Source organism: Genypterus blacodes, unplaced genomic scaffold (assembly GCF_046128005.1).
Source record: "Genypterus blacodes isolate CSIRO-AG114 ecotype Tasmania unplaced genomic scaffold, CSIRO-AGI_Gbla_v1 ptg000007l_1, whole genome shotgun sequence".
NCBI classification, from domain to species: domain Eukaryota; kingdom Metazoa; phylum Chordata; class Actinopteri; order Ophidiiformes; family Ophidiidae; genus Genypterus; species Genypterus blacodes.
In genome coordinates this window covers 162,899-179,251 of record NW_027466821.1, presented here as the reverse complement: position 1 = coordinate 179,251, position 16,353 = coordinate 162,899, and the positions used below count along the sequence as shown (strand labels likewise).

The window sequence follows — 16,353 nt, the reverse complement described above, 5'->3', positions numbered from 1 at the left end:
TTCAAACTGCTCTGTGAGCTAAGCTGATTTGGCAACGCGCCAGACAGACCCCCCTCCTCCCATCCAAACACACACGGATCGGAGCCTTTTAAATATTCCCCCACGGCTCGGAGGTGGGGGGTCGTTTGGGTTTCCCACGTATGATAACAACCAAATGCATATTTATGTATGATTTCATTATCATTAGCCTACAGCCTCTGGTGAAGAATCTCAACCTGAAAGTCCGCTTTATCCCCTCGATTTGACATATTTCCAATTCCTTCACTTAACAACCGAGACACTGCAGAAGTTTTACGATGACAGCCTGCACGTACACACACACACACACACACACACACACACAAACACACACGCACACACGCATGCACGCCCACAAACCAGCAATCAGGCAAGGGTTAAAGCGCCTACTACGAGCCCATTCAGCTCTCTTGCCCCGCCTTCGACGTAAACAAACGGATGTTTGACCAATAGAATCCGCCATAGATCAGCCGATGATCAGATGACTGAAAAGGAGAAACTATTTAAAACTCCAATGAGACGCTTGGATGCAGGAACTTACATATTCTCCAGCAGTCACTTGCGTTGCAGACGCACACCTAAACCCGTGAACACATCTACTGGATCTAAGCTCGCTCCACCACGTTACAGTGACAGACTCTACACGCTCAGCAATAAGATTCTAACACATCTGCCATCGGCGGTGACTGAGAAATGAATCATATCGCTTTTTCACTGTGGATTTTCCTACACTGTGCGGCGCTTTTCTCATCGGGCTTTGGGGAAAACGCGGTTCTTAAAGGTGAGAAGTATGTTGTTTTTTTTTAGATTTCATTCATTCATTTATACATTAATTTATTTTGCCATACATGGCCGTAGCGCGGTCTCAAAGCCGTAAAATGTTATTTAAATTAGATCAAACCATATTTATCGATCTGCTTGGGTGTGTTTGGTGATTTAAAAGAGACATTAGCGAGCTTTGTTCAGATTTAGGCAGAAAGCGGCGGTGTTTTAAACCCGACGTGTCCTACTGGGAGAAAGAGACAGAGCCTGAAATGGAACATGGACACCGCCACGTCTGTGTGGACTATTTGGGGAGATGTTCCGCTGAATCCGCATTTGGTCGAGGAGCGCTCACAAGTCATGTCGGTCTCATGTCCAAGACATCTCGGTCTCTTGTCCTCAACAAAGGGCGCCGAGTTCACATTTTGGCCACATTTGAATGTGGATGGCAGCAGAGTCAGACCGGTTCTAAATGAATGAGGAACGTATGTGGCGTGTCCCGACATTTTCAGCCTTTAGATCCGGGCTGTGTGAACGGTAGAAGCCGCTCAAACGGGCGCTGCGCGGTGAGGCCGGTTGTCATTAGATCCACTGTAGCTGCAGCCGTGGGAGTGTCGCGTTTGTCTCCGCGTTAAGACACTCGGGTACTCCCATTATTGTCGCAGATGTTACAAAAGCAGGTGATTGGCTCTCTCATCCTCTTCCCGCAAGTGTGAAGGATGATTGGCTGCCTGCTTGTGCAAAGGTCACCCAGTGTGTTTGAATCCACAGATCCACCCTCCTATAATGATGGAGCTCAATGATAATGTATGAAATTGTTTCTCAAAATGACCCTTTTTGTCTTTATCTTCCAGATGGAGAAAGCGACATGGAGGATTTTTCATACAAGCCTTTCAAGGTCGTCAAGTACAACATGCGAAAGAGCTTAGATCTGGAGCATGAAGGTTGTTACTTACTGGCTGGAAAGAAGGAGTGTCTGCAGGAGTGTGGATTCAACGCCACAGCCAAGACCATCTTCATCATCCACGGCTGGACGGTAAATATGATGACACAGGCCTGTGGAGTCAAATGGTCATTCCCAGTCACTGTTAACAGGATGTAACTACATTTCTCACGAGGGAGTGAGTGGACTGTTTTATTGAAGTGCAGACTGTGGGAACTGCATGACTGTGCGTGTGAAGGGGTGAGTAGGTTGAAGATGTTTTCCTGACTGACTACTCTGGTTTTCTCAGATGAGCGGGATGTTTGAAAGCTGGATGCAAAAGCTGGTCGCCGCCGTGATGAGGCGTGAAAGTGACGCCAACGTGGTGGTTGTCGATTGGATCTCCATGGCTCAGCAGCTCTACCCTGAAGCCGTCAACCACACCCACCAGGTCGGAGCAGACATCGCCACCATGCTCAACTGGCTTCAGGTGTGTGTCAACATCGCTCACATCTGCTTATGTTTGTTTACCACCATTGGTTCATTGTGTTGATATTGTCACAAAGCTGCTCGCCCAGCACAGAGTCGTCCTGCAGCCCAGCGCTTCGTGACGGCAAGGCGTCCATAGTATGTAGGGCTTATGTATAAATAGATCAAAATGTCATTCTGTATGCGTTTACATGTGTCCTCTGCTGCCCTTGATTTGTATAAGAGCCAAGAAAGTGCACAAGTGCCTGTACACAGGTCACCTGTGTATTGCCATTGTGGTGGTGTCACAGCTAATGACCTCTTCAAGCATATAGGGACAGAAATGGAGGTAAACATGTGTTAAATGTGACTTGTTGATGCTCAAATACTAGATGTTTTGTTTTATCCCTAAGACACATATCTGTTTTGTACACATTTAGGATGATTATTAGGATAAACTCCACATTTTGCCCTTTTTAAGTACCTTTGTAGATGGTCCAAGGAGAATGGGCTATTGAGCACTACTGAGGCAAGGCAGCTTCTATTCAGTCAGATATTTGGATCCTGGTGTGAATGAAGAGGGTTCAGGCATCCTGCCACATATTTGTAAGCACCAAGAGGATGTTATTGAGACAGACTGAGACAGATGGTGGAGCCTCTGTTGCACAAAGGGACGGGTCGATATACAGTATTCCCTCTTTGAAAACTCGGCTCTGCTGCAGGCACGAGTGATCAATGTCAAAGACAGAAACGCTGGATTTGTTCTGTACGAGTTGGCATTCATGGTGGCAGCTGCTGATGTGAGAATTGCACTGCTTCCTTACACAGGATGAGCTGCAGCTGCCACTGCAGAATGTGCATCTGATTGGCTACAGTCTGGGAGCGCATGTAGCAGGTTTAGCCGGAACTCATGTAAGAGGGAGCATCGGCAGAATCACGGGTAAGATGATTTGGTATTTGTCTAAAGGTGCCAAAATTGCTCTAAGGTTTTCATATGGCTTAACCTCCTGTCTCATTTGCGGTGTTTGGTCTAAAATAGGTCTAGATCCAGCAGGGCCCATGTTTGAGCATGTAGACAAGGAGAAGCGCCTCTCCTCAGATGATGCTGACTTTGTGGATGTACTGCACACCTACACGCGAGAGGCTTTGGGTGTCAGCATTGGGATGCAGCAGCCCATTGGAGACATTGACATCTACCCCAATGGTGGTGAAGTGCAGCCAGGGTGTGCACTGGGCGACGTGCTGGCGATGGCTGGAAGTAAGTTGAGATACTGAACATGTTGCCATCAGGTTTATGTCTTGATTATATTCCAGACCAATATGACTCATTTATCCTTTCCTCACTTGCTCCAGATTTCATGGAGGCGATGAAGTGCGAGCATGAGCGGGCCGTGCACTTATTTGTGGACTCCCTGATGAACAAGGACCACATGAGCTTTGCCTTCCAGTGCACAGGCCCGGACCGCTTCAAGAAGGGCATCTGCCTCAGCTGCCGCAAGAACCGCTGCAACAACATCGGCTACAATGCCAGAAAGATGCGCAAGAGAAGCAATAGTAAAATGTACCTGAAGACACGTGCAGACACTCCCTTTGGAGGTGAGCCATGATGACCTGGTAGTGCATTCTCTCAGTTGTAGTAGTTTCATTGTGTAGTTGGTCTTTACTACCGTCTGCTTTTGTAGATAACAGGAATACCGCTAAGCTCTATTAACAATCTTGACATTCCTTATCTCTAGTTTCCATTAGTCGTATCTGTTAACACGTTTTACAGTTATTGCCATTATCAATGACTGCTGTTCACAGTGTGTCATGCTTCATATTGGAACCCATTGTAACTCTTGTGTTCATGGTTTTCAGGCTATCATTACCAGATGAAGATGCACATTTTCAACAGAAAACAGGCAGATGATTCAGATCCCACTTTTCACGTGAAGCTGCACGGCTCATACAATGACACCACCCAGATGTTTGTTGACGTGTAAGTACAAAACCCTGCTGGAAAACAAGCCTTTCCTTCTAGCGTAGCAAGTATTGCATGAGAGGTTATGATGAAACCTGAAACTTCTTTGTCGTAACTTGGCCATAACGTAGTAAATGGAGCTTGGGGATGCAACCAATTGGCAGTGATCGCATGCGAGATGAGTATCGCAATTACACGACTCAAAACACTTCTGTGCTGTTTCTCGAAATGAGCCAAGTTTGATATACAAGTTCAGACAGGCTATAACCTTGTCTTTTTGGCATTATTCACGGAGTCATTGTCTCTAATGAACGCAGGATTCGAATGGTAGACTTGAATGACTCTTATCTATGCCTTTAAAGAGCTCCTAGTATTTCCCTACTTGGTCTGTTGAGTCACAGAGTTGATGTTTTCCCTTCTGTTATCCAGCCCAGACAGTGTAGGTCTGAACCTGACCAACACATTCCTGGTGTTTACTGAAGAGGACATTGGTGATCTGCTGAAGATCAGTCTGAGCTGGGAAGGCGCGTCCGACTCCTGGAGTTCAGTTTGGAAGAACATCAAGCAATCATTTTGGTCTTGGAACAACAACCCTGTCAAACCTGTCCTGGAAGTACGACGAATCCGTGTGAAGGCTGGCGAAACGCAAAAGAAGTAAGTGGGGAGCGACTGTTGAACGCTTGTACCGAACAATGTAGATTGATTTATTACCATGTGTAAACTTTTATTAAAAGTTGTGTTTCATGTTGTCACAGGTTTACCTTCTGTGCCCAAGAACCTTCAAAAACCGAGATTTCACCTGGAGATACAATAACTTATGTGAAATGTCGTGATGGCTGGGAAGTGAAACCAAGAAAAAGGTAAAGAACATGAACGATTGGTTGTGTCGTTTGTGATCTCTACTTCTTTAACAATTCAAATTAATCAACTATGCTTCTCTCTATTGCTTCTCTAGGGTGTCCATGTAAAGACTTGGCACTTCAAAAGCCGATACACGGTCACCATGGGGACCCATTGTGGATAGGCGAGAAGCACGGCCTTCTCTTTATCTGAGCACTTTCATTGGAGGAGGATTGATCAGCACCTGGTGGGAGGGGCTTGAGACGGTTTCAGACTCTTACTGCACCTGGATGGGTATCTGGTGACGAGGGCTCTGGGCTCTCTCCAATGGGACAGCTGGGAAAGCGGCGCGCGGGCTGGCAACGTGGGCCAGCGGAAACATGTGCGAGATTGCCCAAGGATTTACAGAACGTTCCCGTGTGTGTGTGTGTGTGTGTGTGTGTGTGTGTGTGTGTGTGTGTGTGTGTGTGTGTGTGTGTGTGTGTGTGTGTGTGTGTGTGTGTGTGTGTGTGTGTGTGTGTGTGTGTGTGTGTGTGTGTGTGTGTGTGTGTGTGTGTGTGTGTGTGTGTGTGTGTGTGTGTGTGTGTGTGTGTGTGTGTGTGTGTGTGTGTGTGTGTGTGTGTGTGTGTGTGTGTGTGTGTGTGTGAAGTAGTAGTGTCTGCTGAAAACACCAGCAAATGTAGTCGTTGTACTGTACATTTTTAAAATATTTTATTTATGAAGAATGAAGCACTGCAAGACCAAGAATATTTATCCTAGCACATCCCATAATAAGCACATGTTGAATGAATCCCCCCCTACATGCAGTGTGTGTGTGTCTGTAGGTTATTGTCTGTGACCAAGAAGTGTGCCTTTCTGCTGAGTGAGATTACTGATACACTGTATACATGAAGGAGCTCATTGTACATGATCTTTTCAAAGGTTCTGTGCAGAGTGTTACTGTGTATGTGGCTTATATTGGGTGTGTTTTATGTACATAATGTAAATAACGTTTTGGAAAAAAATAAATAAACCACCTTGTCATTTCTAAGTCTTGTATTTTGCCTTTTGATTTTACAACTGGCCATCAGTCTGGTTGGCCCACCGTTTCATTGAACACAATGACTCTTCCTCTTCTTCGGCATCTTTCGGTGAGGATTTATTGAAAAAACGGCTGTCAAAGGGAAACGTTCCCTGTAATATGTTGGTTGGAGCATGAAAATAATTGCAACTCTGCCGTGCCACAAACATTCCAAAGGAATGACGCTGTTCCATCTGTCCATACATGAAAAGCCGGAAGTGCCAGATCCTGAGCGGTGTTTTTCCCCCCCTCTCAAGCGTGTCTTGTCTGTCGACTGTTATGCAAAGCAAAACTGAAAATCTCCAGAATGACGCGTGTTATATCACGCCATCGTACACCTCACTGAAAAAAGCCTCCAAGGCTGGCAAAAGGAAGTCTGGGTTTTTTTTCTTCTTAGTATTTGTCCTTTCGATTTTAGTTGCAAGGAAGTCTGTGGCTCATGTTGGTACCTGAATGTCTGTATCAATAAGAATTGTTAGTTTCAGTCTTTACTTAAATGACTAACACGCGCAGGCCCTGAGGTAGCAAAGCGGCGCCAAACCAGCTCCCTCCTCCTTGCCTCACAGCAGGTGGGGGAGGTTGTTGGTATCCCATCCAAACATGTTGCTGAGCCTTTGCGCCAAAAAGTCTAACTTCTGTCTCATTTATCCACTGAAATGTATCCAAAAATCTTTGTGGAACATCAAGGAGGTAGTTTGCAAACTTGAGACATGTTGCAATGTCTTTGGTGGTGTGTGAGTGTGTGATGTCCTTCTATGAACATCACTGCTGTTCATTGTTTTTCGTAATGTGGGTGCAGAGACTCTACCAAGACTTCTGAATGTCCTCTGCTGTTACCATTGTGTTCCTTTTCACCTTTGTCAGCATTGCAAGGCGCCCACCCTTAGGGAGAGTAGCAACACTGCAAAATTTCCTCTACTGTTGATTGATCAATGCCCGGTGCTCCCCACAGCTTCTTCTTAGGACCTCTGATATTTGTTGAGAATCTATCAGTGACCATACTTATGTTTATGTATGTTTGATCCATACCTTCACTTACATATCAGGGATTGAAAAATCTGCCTGAAGTTTGCTTTTTGGAGAAATTATGAACTTTTTAAAAACTTTTTAAACCCATAGTAGAATGCACCACATTTCATGAGAGATTAATGCAGAAATGCAGTTATTTCAGGATCACATTGTTGTATTATGGCTTTCAGCGTGTTCCTGGTTGTAATTACAGTTATTACACTCCATTCTTCATTTGGACCTTTTGTGTTCCAGTCTTAATCTCTCACTTTTACTGCAGCAGTGACCTATTTTCTCCCAGATGGAAACACTACATGGTCTGACCGTAACCAGGGCTCTGAAGCTTCTGTGCCTCAGCAGGCCGCTCAGTATTGGTTTGGTGACTTGTTCAGATTGTTTTCAAGGTTATAATTCAACAAGTAGACAAGAGTCCTTGCCGTTGAGTGTGTGCACAGATAGCTCAGGCACAATATTATAGTCTTTACAATAGTTTAGTTACAATAAGGCATCACAATACAGCACAACCATCCTTCAGCCCAAAGCACAGGCTGTGCAGAGCAATTTCAAGAGGTGCAACAATGGGACTTCCAGGTGTGACACCTTGTGGATTGCACCCTTCACTGCCAGACTTCCTCAAAGGTCAAAAGTCAGAGATGAAGAGTTGAAACAGGAGTCCTTTCCTCACTCTAATGTTTACCCAGTTCTACACTCAAATGTCAGCGTACAGTCAGAGTCAATGCCTATAGAGAGCAGACACCTGCATTTCCAGGGAAAGGGAGTGTGTTGATGTGTAACAGGGTCAAGAGTAACTTGTTATTAACACCAGGAAAGGTTAGTCTTTGAGTTACATCCATGAACATTTATTATAGTTCAGGCAGAATTAACTTTTAACTTCCTGACTGGCTTATTGATGGTTGCTGATGAACAAAATTAACTGAGCAGGTAAATGTGTAAAATTGTCAATGATTTAATACTTATTTCCGATTCAGTGAAACCCTCTCACACACACACAGTTATAATTCAACACGTCACAGAAAAAACAACTTCATGTCTGTAACTGAAGCAAATGCGGTTACCAATGTATTATGCACTGTTCCTACCCTACCAGCTGGTAAATGGACATTCATAGTTCCATTTATCTATTGAATTTTTTTACACCCTTTAAATTGATTTCTTGTGAAGGTTGAGAGGAAGTGGGACATATCACAATTTGTCACACGGTCTTTAAATACAACAAACACAAGATGCTCAAGAATAGTTAATCTGAGATCTTTATGGCTGAAAACTAGGTTACCATTAACTAAGGCACCAAAATATTCAGAACTGATTGTATCATTGAGGTGTAAGTTTAGAACGAGTTAACATGTGTCATACTGATCTTTCTTTATTCAAACAATAATCAATTGTCAAAGCTTGAAAAGTGAAATGAAACTGTAAATGTCACCAGGGGTTTGTTGGCAGGTTGCTCGTTTCCCTTAAAAAGGAACAAGGCATTTGTAGCTTTCACATAAAGTTGTGAAACAAAACAAGTATAAACTGTGACACAAGGAAATGGTTCTCTGGTCAGACAAGCATGTTACAGTTTATATTACTGTATTGGTTTGTGGAACACATTGTGGTTGATTTGGATAATTCCCCCTATCAGCTGGTGAAGTAAGTCACATGCACGTTTCACGTTGGCCAGACAGCCAACAAAGCTGTAAATACCCTCCACTCACTCCGGCATGTTCCATGATCACCACTTTAAGGAGTGGTGACGTTTCCAAGCACCGCACAGGTTAATGGTAAATATATCTGGATAACCTTCGTTTCTTTCTATTTATATATCGCAGTCGGTTATAAATCCAGCCTCTTGACACTCCAAGCAGACATTTTTATTGCTCATGAGAAATGATGAACTCATTTGTGACCTCCAGAAGGTTTGCAAAAAGAGAAAGTTAAACTCAAATCTGGAATTAAATGTGCTTCATTTAGTTTAGTTGGATTCTCTATTTAACCCAAAATACGTTTGATCGATGAGACTGGGAATGCACAGCTCTCTTTACATAAAGTGTATCTGAGCACATGTATTTGATGGCTCCTCACCGAGGCACAAATCTGAATATTTCAATAGTAATTTTCAGGTGTTATCACATGACTGTATATAGAAGAAGAAATGGCCCAACACCTGCCAACCAGCAATACGTCCCATTGTACATTCACACAGAAGATGGAAAATAAACCGGAGTATGTCTGTGAAACGAAATGTTTGTGTTTCGAGTCCGTCTCTTTATTATTGCTTCCAGATAGGCTTGGCACAGTGAGCAGTGAAAGGTTCTGCCCCGCTGGTTAGCCCGGTGCCACGTGTCTTGCAGATTAAACAAATCGCCACATGTAGAGATGCACACCACGTGCCGCTGGCCTTCAGATCAACAGCACAGATAGTCAAACAGTCGTGTGGAGGAAAACACTGATGTGTGTCGTCATCCGTCAGTGACAGGAACCACATGAGGGATGTTTATCAAATGTTTTGTGACATCACGGCAGTCACAGTGGAAACATTTCCAACGCTTCTGGCGGCTGACCTGTGATCATCTACTGTACCCAGTGTGATGCCAGCTGAGACATGCCGCTCAAAGCCTGGCAGCAGCTCAAAGAGAGGAAGGTCACATGTGTGCGCGCGTGGGTTTCCCAGAAAGACATCCACCTCATTTTTCAAAGAATGTGAACCTGTCTCCTGTTCAAAATCTGCGTTGAGGGAATATGCTCTTACATGTGATTGTTTGAACAATAAATTCACTCAGATATTTGATCTGAGAATTGTGTTTTTCAAGATGTGTTGTGATAATATATGGTTGGAGTGGTGGAAGGTGAGAGGTAGACAGGGTCGGGCTGCCACGATGATCGGCTACCAACAAATTTGCCATCACAATAATGACGTTTTGTAAAGTTTGGACGTTAAGACAGTTTTGATCTTGAGCGAATGGACGTCCTGATATGGAAAACGGTACACATGTGAGAGGTGGTGGGACACAGGACCTGAACTTCCCATTAAAGTCATCATAACGACCAAAACAAATAACCAAACTGAGATCACAGGCATTCCTTTGTATGTATACACGTCAAAACACATGCAATGTTTGTTTACAGTCTACTATAATTACTCGGTCACCTGGTCCCCCTCTTGTGTATAGTGTGTGAACCTTTGAATGTGGGTGTTGGCGATTTTCCACAAGTTCTCTCATCTCCCATTGGCTCACACCTCATAATTCGACACCGTTGTCATGCAGGCACCTTTGTTGTCTTTGTGCTGCCCAGTGTGTTTGGGATCAGATGATGCTGTAAGGGGCTGAGATGTCCTTCACAGGCTCAGCTGTTGGTTTGCTAATCACTTATTTACAACTCCCTTGGAAAAAACGGTCCTGACTCATAATCGGAGTTTAGCCTCTGGTGATCATTTGTTTGGGCTACTGATGAATGATTTGAACAACAGTCCTTGCCGTTGAGTGTGTACACAGATAGCTCAGGCACAATATTATAGTCTTTACAATAGTTTAGTTACAATAAGGCATCACAATACAGCACAACAATCCTTCAGCCCAAAGCACAGGCTGTGCAGAGCAATTTCAAGAGGTGCAACAATGGGACTTCCAGGTGTGACACCTTGTGGATTGCACCCTTCACCACCAGACTTCCTCAAAGGCCAAAGGTCAGAGATGAAGAGTTGAAACAGGAGTCCTTTCCTCACTCTAATGTTTACCCAGTTCTACACTCAAAATGTCAGCGTACAGTCACTCTGAGTCAATGCCTATAGAGAGCAGACACCTGCATTTCTAGGAAAAAGAAGTGTGTTGATGTGTAACAGGGTCAAGAGTTACTTGTTGTTAACTTCCTGACTGTTTGGCTTATTGATGATTGCTGATGAACAAAATTAGGTAAATTGTCAATAATTTAATACTCCGATTCAGTGAAACTCACTTGAGCGCCAACACACACACACACACACACACACACACACACACACACACACACACACACACACACACACACACAACACACACACACACACACACACACACACACACACACACACACACACACACACACACACACACGTGCTTGCTCCTTGCTCAAATTCTCCCACACTATTACATAGGACATCGCTGTAAAATGGGACAATATATTATTGAAACAGTGTAATTCACTATGCTCCCACACATACACACACACACACACACACACACACACACACACACACACACACACACGTACATAACAGGGTCTGATGCTGAGCGTTGTTATTTCTTCTGACTCTTCAATGGGACTTTCTCGTGGGAATGGGTCAGAATAGTGTGAGGAATGCTAAGAAATGCCTTTGTAGGCTGAAAGAGAATGAAGAAAAAAACTTAATCGGCTGAGACAAGAATTTATGTAATTCTCACATGTTGAAAGAGAATATTCTGGAGCATCCTATTCTGGTGTATCTGTGGATTAAACATGCTGATTTGTAGTACTTCTGTCTGAAATCAGATATTATTTACAGTAACAGTCAGGTCCATTTCTTGTAACAGTTATTTATACACCGTGGGTGTGTGTGGGTGTGCGTGTATCAACTCTTGAACATGAGCACACGTTTCTCACACCGTTACACCACATCTCCTTTCTGCATACAGTAAGCAGCTTTATGTTCACAACAAAACACTTACAGGTGTAATTTGTTCTAATCTGTGTGTGTGTGTGTGTATTATTGGAGTAATCAGTCAAGTAAAAAGGGTGTTATGGGCTATATAAAGGTTTAAAAGAACTCAGTGGCTGCAGTGTTATGAGGCTGTCGCTCCCTCAGCTACATGCCGGTGCGACGCTTCATGAATGGCAACTGGACTTTTATGGGAGACACTGAGTCAGTGCCACAATGGGCAAATCTTTGAACTGCATTTAAGTTAATAAGCTTTGATGTCACATGGTTTGATTCATGTGACTTTGAAAATTGTGAGCGGCTCGTACAGTAGATCAGAGAGTGTTGGGCTTTGCAGTGGCATCAGACAGGTCGCGCCTTAAAGATTCCTTTGAGGCGCGACCTGTCTGATGCCACTGCAAGGCCCGTACTACTACTTTTTCATTAAGTACAGAAGGAGGATTACTGTTAATCTTCTAAAACCTCCGCAAAGTTCCAAAGACACATGTTTTCATAAGGGAAGAGATCAGGAGGCAGCAGGTTGGAGCTGTAACGAGGCCACCTGCTCACCGCTCTCTTGACGTGTTTGAAAGGATCGTCTTAAAGGTACACACCCCTTTTTGTTGAAATACCTCAATCCCACATATGTTGTATACAGTGTGGAACGTACTCAACCCGTACATTCCAGTCCAGATGTGGCCCCAAATACCAGTAAATCTGAGCCATAAACTCAATCAATAACAGATGCACACATACATCTGTGTCTCCACCCCATGGTTACAACATCACAACATTATGCCAAAGACTCGATTACATAACATAGGTGTCACTTGGCATGAAAACAAACAGAGGAGCTTGATGTACACACAGTTCTGTTGTATATATCACTATAGATTTAACTTGTTACTCACTCCAACCTGCCTGGACATAGACTTTTGTAGGTGTACTTGTTAAGCTTGAGTAGCTTGTTTGTTACACCATTAGGTTTCCTGTTTGGGCAGTTGATATGCAGGAAATCGATGTGAACTTCGTGAATTTACAGTAACAGGAAAGAATTGAAGATGTGTACCAACATCCAATGTTTCGCTGGTTTTACTGGTTATTTGATTTGAGGATAAAACAGCAAAAAATATTAAAATGTACCCCTTGAAGCAGTTTCAGTGTAGATAGCTACTTCGCCCCAGGAGCTCACTAATTTACTGAGAGTGTCGCTTGGCTACAACTTAACTGCCCCATATCATGAGAAGCTTGGAGCTTTTGAAAGTTGCTTCCCCGCCGCTGCTCATTGATCTGCAGTATTTGCCCTGAAGCATCATCTTGAACCCCGTCGGCCTATCAGTAGTTTGTTAATAGTTCCCAGTGCCGAGCTCAAATCTCCAGACACGTGGCCAAGCCCTCCTGTCAGTGGAAGACGATCCAATGTGAGAACTGAGAATGTCAACGGGTGCATTTATTTTCAATTCTGCCCACTGATTACATGCTTATTGTCAGCATTTGGCATTTATTCACACGCTCTTTCCCGTCGTTAATTTCCACATCCGTGCAAGATTAATAATCCTCCAAAAACATATTAATGCTAGGTTCCTCCTCAGATCATTTCCAAATCAAACAATCTCTTTGTCTCAAGGAGCTCGTCTCTCAGCCTCTCCATCCTCCTGCTCCATGGGAACAGAACAGACCACCTGAGCTTTACCTTATGTTACCACCTAAAATCTGCCTTGGGTAAGAAACAGAACCGGCCGTGTCTCAGCTTGACGGCGCTTATGCAACTCCTGGGGGCAGGAGACACTGTTCCCACCTCGTGTTACACTCAGTGGGGCTCATCTGCACACACACACATACCACAGTGCTCTCACACGCACAGCTCCAAACCACCACCGCGGCCTGTGGAATAAGGAGGTATCAAGGGAGGTTGTGTGTAAACGGGGACACTCCTTATCCAGTGCAAACACAGACATGAAACACACGCACGCACGCACGCACGCGCGCACGCACGCGCGCGCGCGCGCACACACACACACACTCAAAGGTGTAGGGATATCCCCCGGTGTTGTGTGTTTTATGAATGAGGAGTTCAAGAGACACAACAGCAGGAAGGAGAAAAAAAACCCATTATTCCACACGCTGGCACCATTTCCGTCTCTGGGGGGTAATGAATGACTCACATCACATAGTATTTCAAACAAAATGAAAAGGGAACTGCGTGGGGGATGGAAAAAAAACGCACAAATGTGTTGATTGGCTCAGGGCAAAGCCTGATTCTTGCTGCGATGTGATTGGCTGAGAGGTATGGCCTCACCTTAAAAGAGGGTTACTGCAGTTCAGTGACATTGTGTGTTTTGTGTCGCTGTGGCTTAGAATCCTCATTTCAACAGGAGATTTTGAGGGACACGTCATCGCCAACAACCACACACAAATGCCGGAGGATGATTATAGCAATAGGCAGGTGGTGCTATTTGCATTCCGGATCCTTTTACTCACAGCACTGCCTGTTTGCTTTTCAACTGAGTAATCCAGAGGGATCAAACAAAGGCTACGTGAGGCGTTTGTAGTCATACTGTACATTGTGAGAAACAGATCAGAATTAAAGCTCCAAGTCCAATAAAAAGGGATCTATAACCGCTTTTTGCGTCACGATGACCGAGCTCCAAACATACGTATCTATCAACCATTCAGACGAGGCGATGGCGTGCCATCATAAGCCATGTGAAAGGAAGTGGGAAACATCGCTCAGGATTCAAAATCAATCTATTGTCAGGCGCGTACACATTCCTGTGTTGTGTGTAGTCCAGCCATCCCCCTTCCTAACATTCACTGTGACCCCCTTCCCCTCTCTCCTCCACCAAAACCTTTAAAATGACCCTAATCCCCAGGCTGTGACCCCGCGCTCTCTTTCAATGTCGGCCATTGAATATGTGACACTTAATCAGACAAAGGGACTTTGTGTCAAACTCAACTCCAGCACTTGGTGGGAAAGTGGGGGTGACGGTTTGGTTTCACATGGACCCTGGTTTGATCCGGAAAAAGTCACGTTCCCACTAGGACTTTCCCTGATGAAAGCATATAATGTGAAAGTTTAATTACTTAGCGGATGACATTCCTAATTTATTAACTTCCGAGTAAAACAAACCCTCTTTCTGTGGGTATATCTGAATACAACACAGCGCCCCCTGTAGGTATATTCTCATTGCCCACGCTTGCCCACCATTTTACAGTAGAAGCTGTGGATCATGTCTTATAAAACATGTGTCCTGCAATTCTATATCTTCCTGTACCTACACAGCAGGAAGGAAGCACCATGTAAAATGAGTGTGAAGCAACGCCAACACACACAGACACAGACACGGGATCCATTTACACGCCTACAGTCATGAGATAGAACTGACCAACAGACGCATCTGTGATGGGTTTGCAGGCTTCGGTTTTACCTGAATAGACAGTAAACCGAGCAGATGACATTCCTTTATAGAATGCGTGGACAATTCATAACAGCAAACTGTAATCATCCACAATCCGCCCATCACACACCCGTAGGAGCGGATAAGAACATGTGACATCCTCTTCTTAGGGTGTTAACGAGTTCTCTAATGAAGGCGTTTGCACAGCACTGTCACTGTGAGGGGACAGATGGAGAACACATGACACTGGAAACGCTGTACACCTTTCTGCCTGGATCATATACTGTATGAACTTGAACAATCCACATCACACACACACATGAATACATAACAGACCATGCTCGACTAGGGACCAGACTTGTGTGGTAACCACGGAAGAAAAATGAAAACTAAACTAACTGCTAAAACATCTTAACGCCCAACCAAGGGTGGCGTAGAAGAAGCCGTGAAGGTCCGTGGAAAAAGCGAGAGACGTCATCTGTGTGTTGAAGCCACACCCTCCACAAACCCCGGACCACAAGGAAAACCACACAACTGTTAAACATGACCGGGAAATCCAGATGACCCAAGACCTGTAACTTCACCGTTGTGTCTTTCCCTCCGGAGTCACTGGAGCGATTGTCTTTGCAGCTTTTCATTTGCATTGCTCTACTGGATGGAATCATACATTGACGGGCAAATTCTTTGGCAAATTGTTTGAGCCATTGCCTCAGTATACTCTACTCTCACCCTGACTTCAGTCTCTCAGGCTCTAAGGACCCCAAAACACCAGGCCGGTTGTTGCACTTGAACACGTCACCAAGATGACAGCTGACGGCCAGCTTGACAGCCAGCTGACGGCTCCTGCCCGGCAAGGAAGAGTTGATAAGTCAACTGTGTTTGTAATTCAAAACAAATAGGAAGACAAAAAAAAACCAAACAGAGGCGGCTGTTATATTCACATCACCATCCAAATAGAAATGGAATGACTCATCTTGTACACTGAACAGCCAATCAGAGAGCTCGATTAGCTAGAGATTCCAACCGCTTAAACCATTTCAACGGTTGCACCAACCAGCCCGGTGTGTTTTACTCCTCGTACGACTTCTGCAGATCCACCACGCCCAAACTGCTCTCTCTCACCCTGACCTCCACGTCATGATCATCAGTGGCGGCCAACAATGAGAAGAACAGTGGGGTGATGATGTGCCTTGATGTTGTGCCAATCAAAGAGTCTACATGGTCGACGATGACGATGTGACGATGACGATGGTCGTCACTCAA

The 16,353-nt window shown here is 44.5% G+C and overlaps 1 protein-coding gene across 3 annotated transcripts; it reads left to right on the top strand.

Annotated features, from left to right (window-relative positions):
• The first annotated feature begins 548 nt into the window (after positions 1 to 548).
• lipg (lipase, endothelial) lies at positions 549 to 5,990 on the top strand. 3 transcript variants are annotated; one of them, XM_076150534.1, is made up of 11 exons: positions 549 to 799; positions 1,635 to 1,816; positions 2,013 to 2,192; positions 2,999 to 3,110; positions 3,210 to 3,428; positions 3,524 to 3,766; positions 4,028 to 4,148; positions 4,560 to 4,784; positions 4,886 to 4,990; positions 5,086 to 5,431; positions 5,620 to 5,990. In XM_076150534.1, exons 1-10 carry the CDS (start codon positions 712 to 714, stop codon positions 5,096 to 5,098), a joined length of 1,488 nt encoding a protein of 495 aa, XP_076006649.1. In that variant the 5' UTR covers positions 549 to 711; the 3' UTR covers positions 5,099 to 5,431; positions 5,620 to 5,990. The 3 variants fall into 3 exon arrangements, with proteins under 3 accessions (XP_076006649.1, XP_076006633.1, XP_076006641.1); XM_076150518.1 differs by having other exon boundaries at positions 5,086 to 5,441; XM_076150526.1 differs by having other exon boundaries at positions 5,086 to 5,445.
• Positions 5,991 to 16,353: the final 10,363 nt, after the last annotated feature.

Excerpts from the sequence above, each read along its gene's own strand:
- lipg (XM_076150534.1), top strand. The coding sequence starts at position 712 with ATGAATCATATCGCTTTTTCACTGTGGATTTTCCTACACTGTGCGGCG. Across the intron at positions 1,817-2,012 it reads TCATCATCCACGGCTGGACG|ATGAGCGGGATGTTTGAAAG; the intron begins GTAAATATGATG and ends TGGTTTTCTCAG. Across the intron at positions 3,767-4,027 it reads TGCAGACACTCCCTTTGGAG|GCTATCATTACCAGATGAAG; the intron begins GTGAGCCATGAT and ends CATGGTTTTCAG.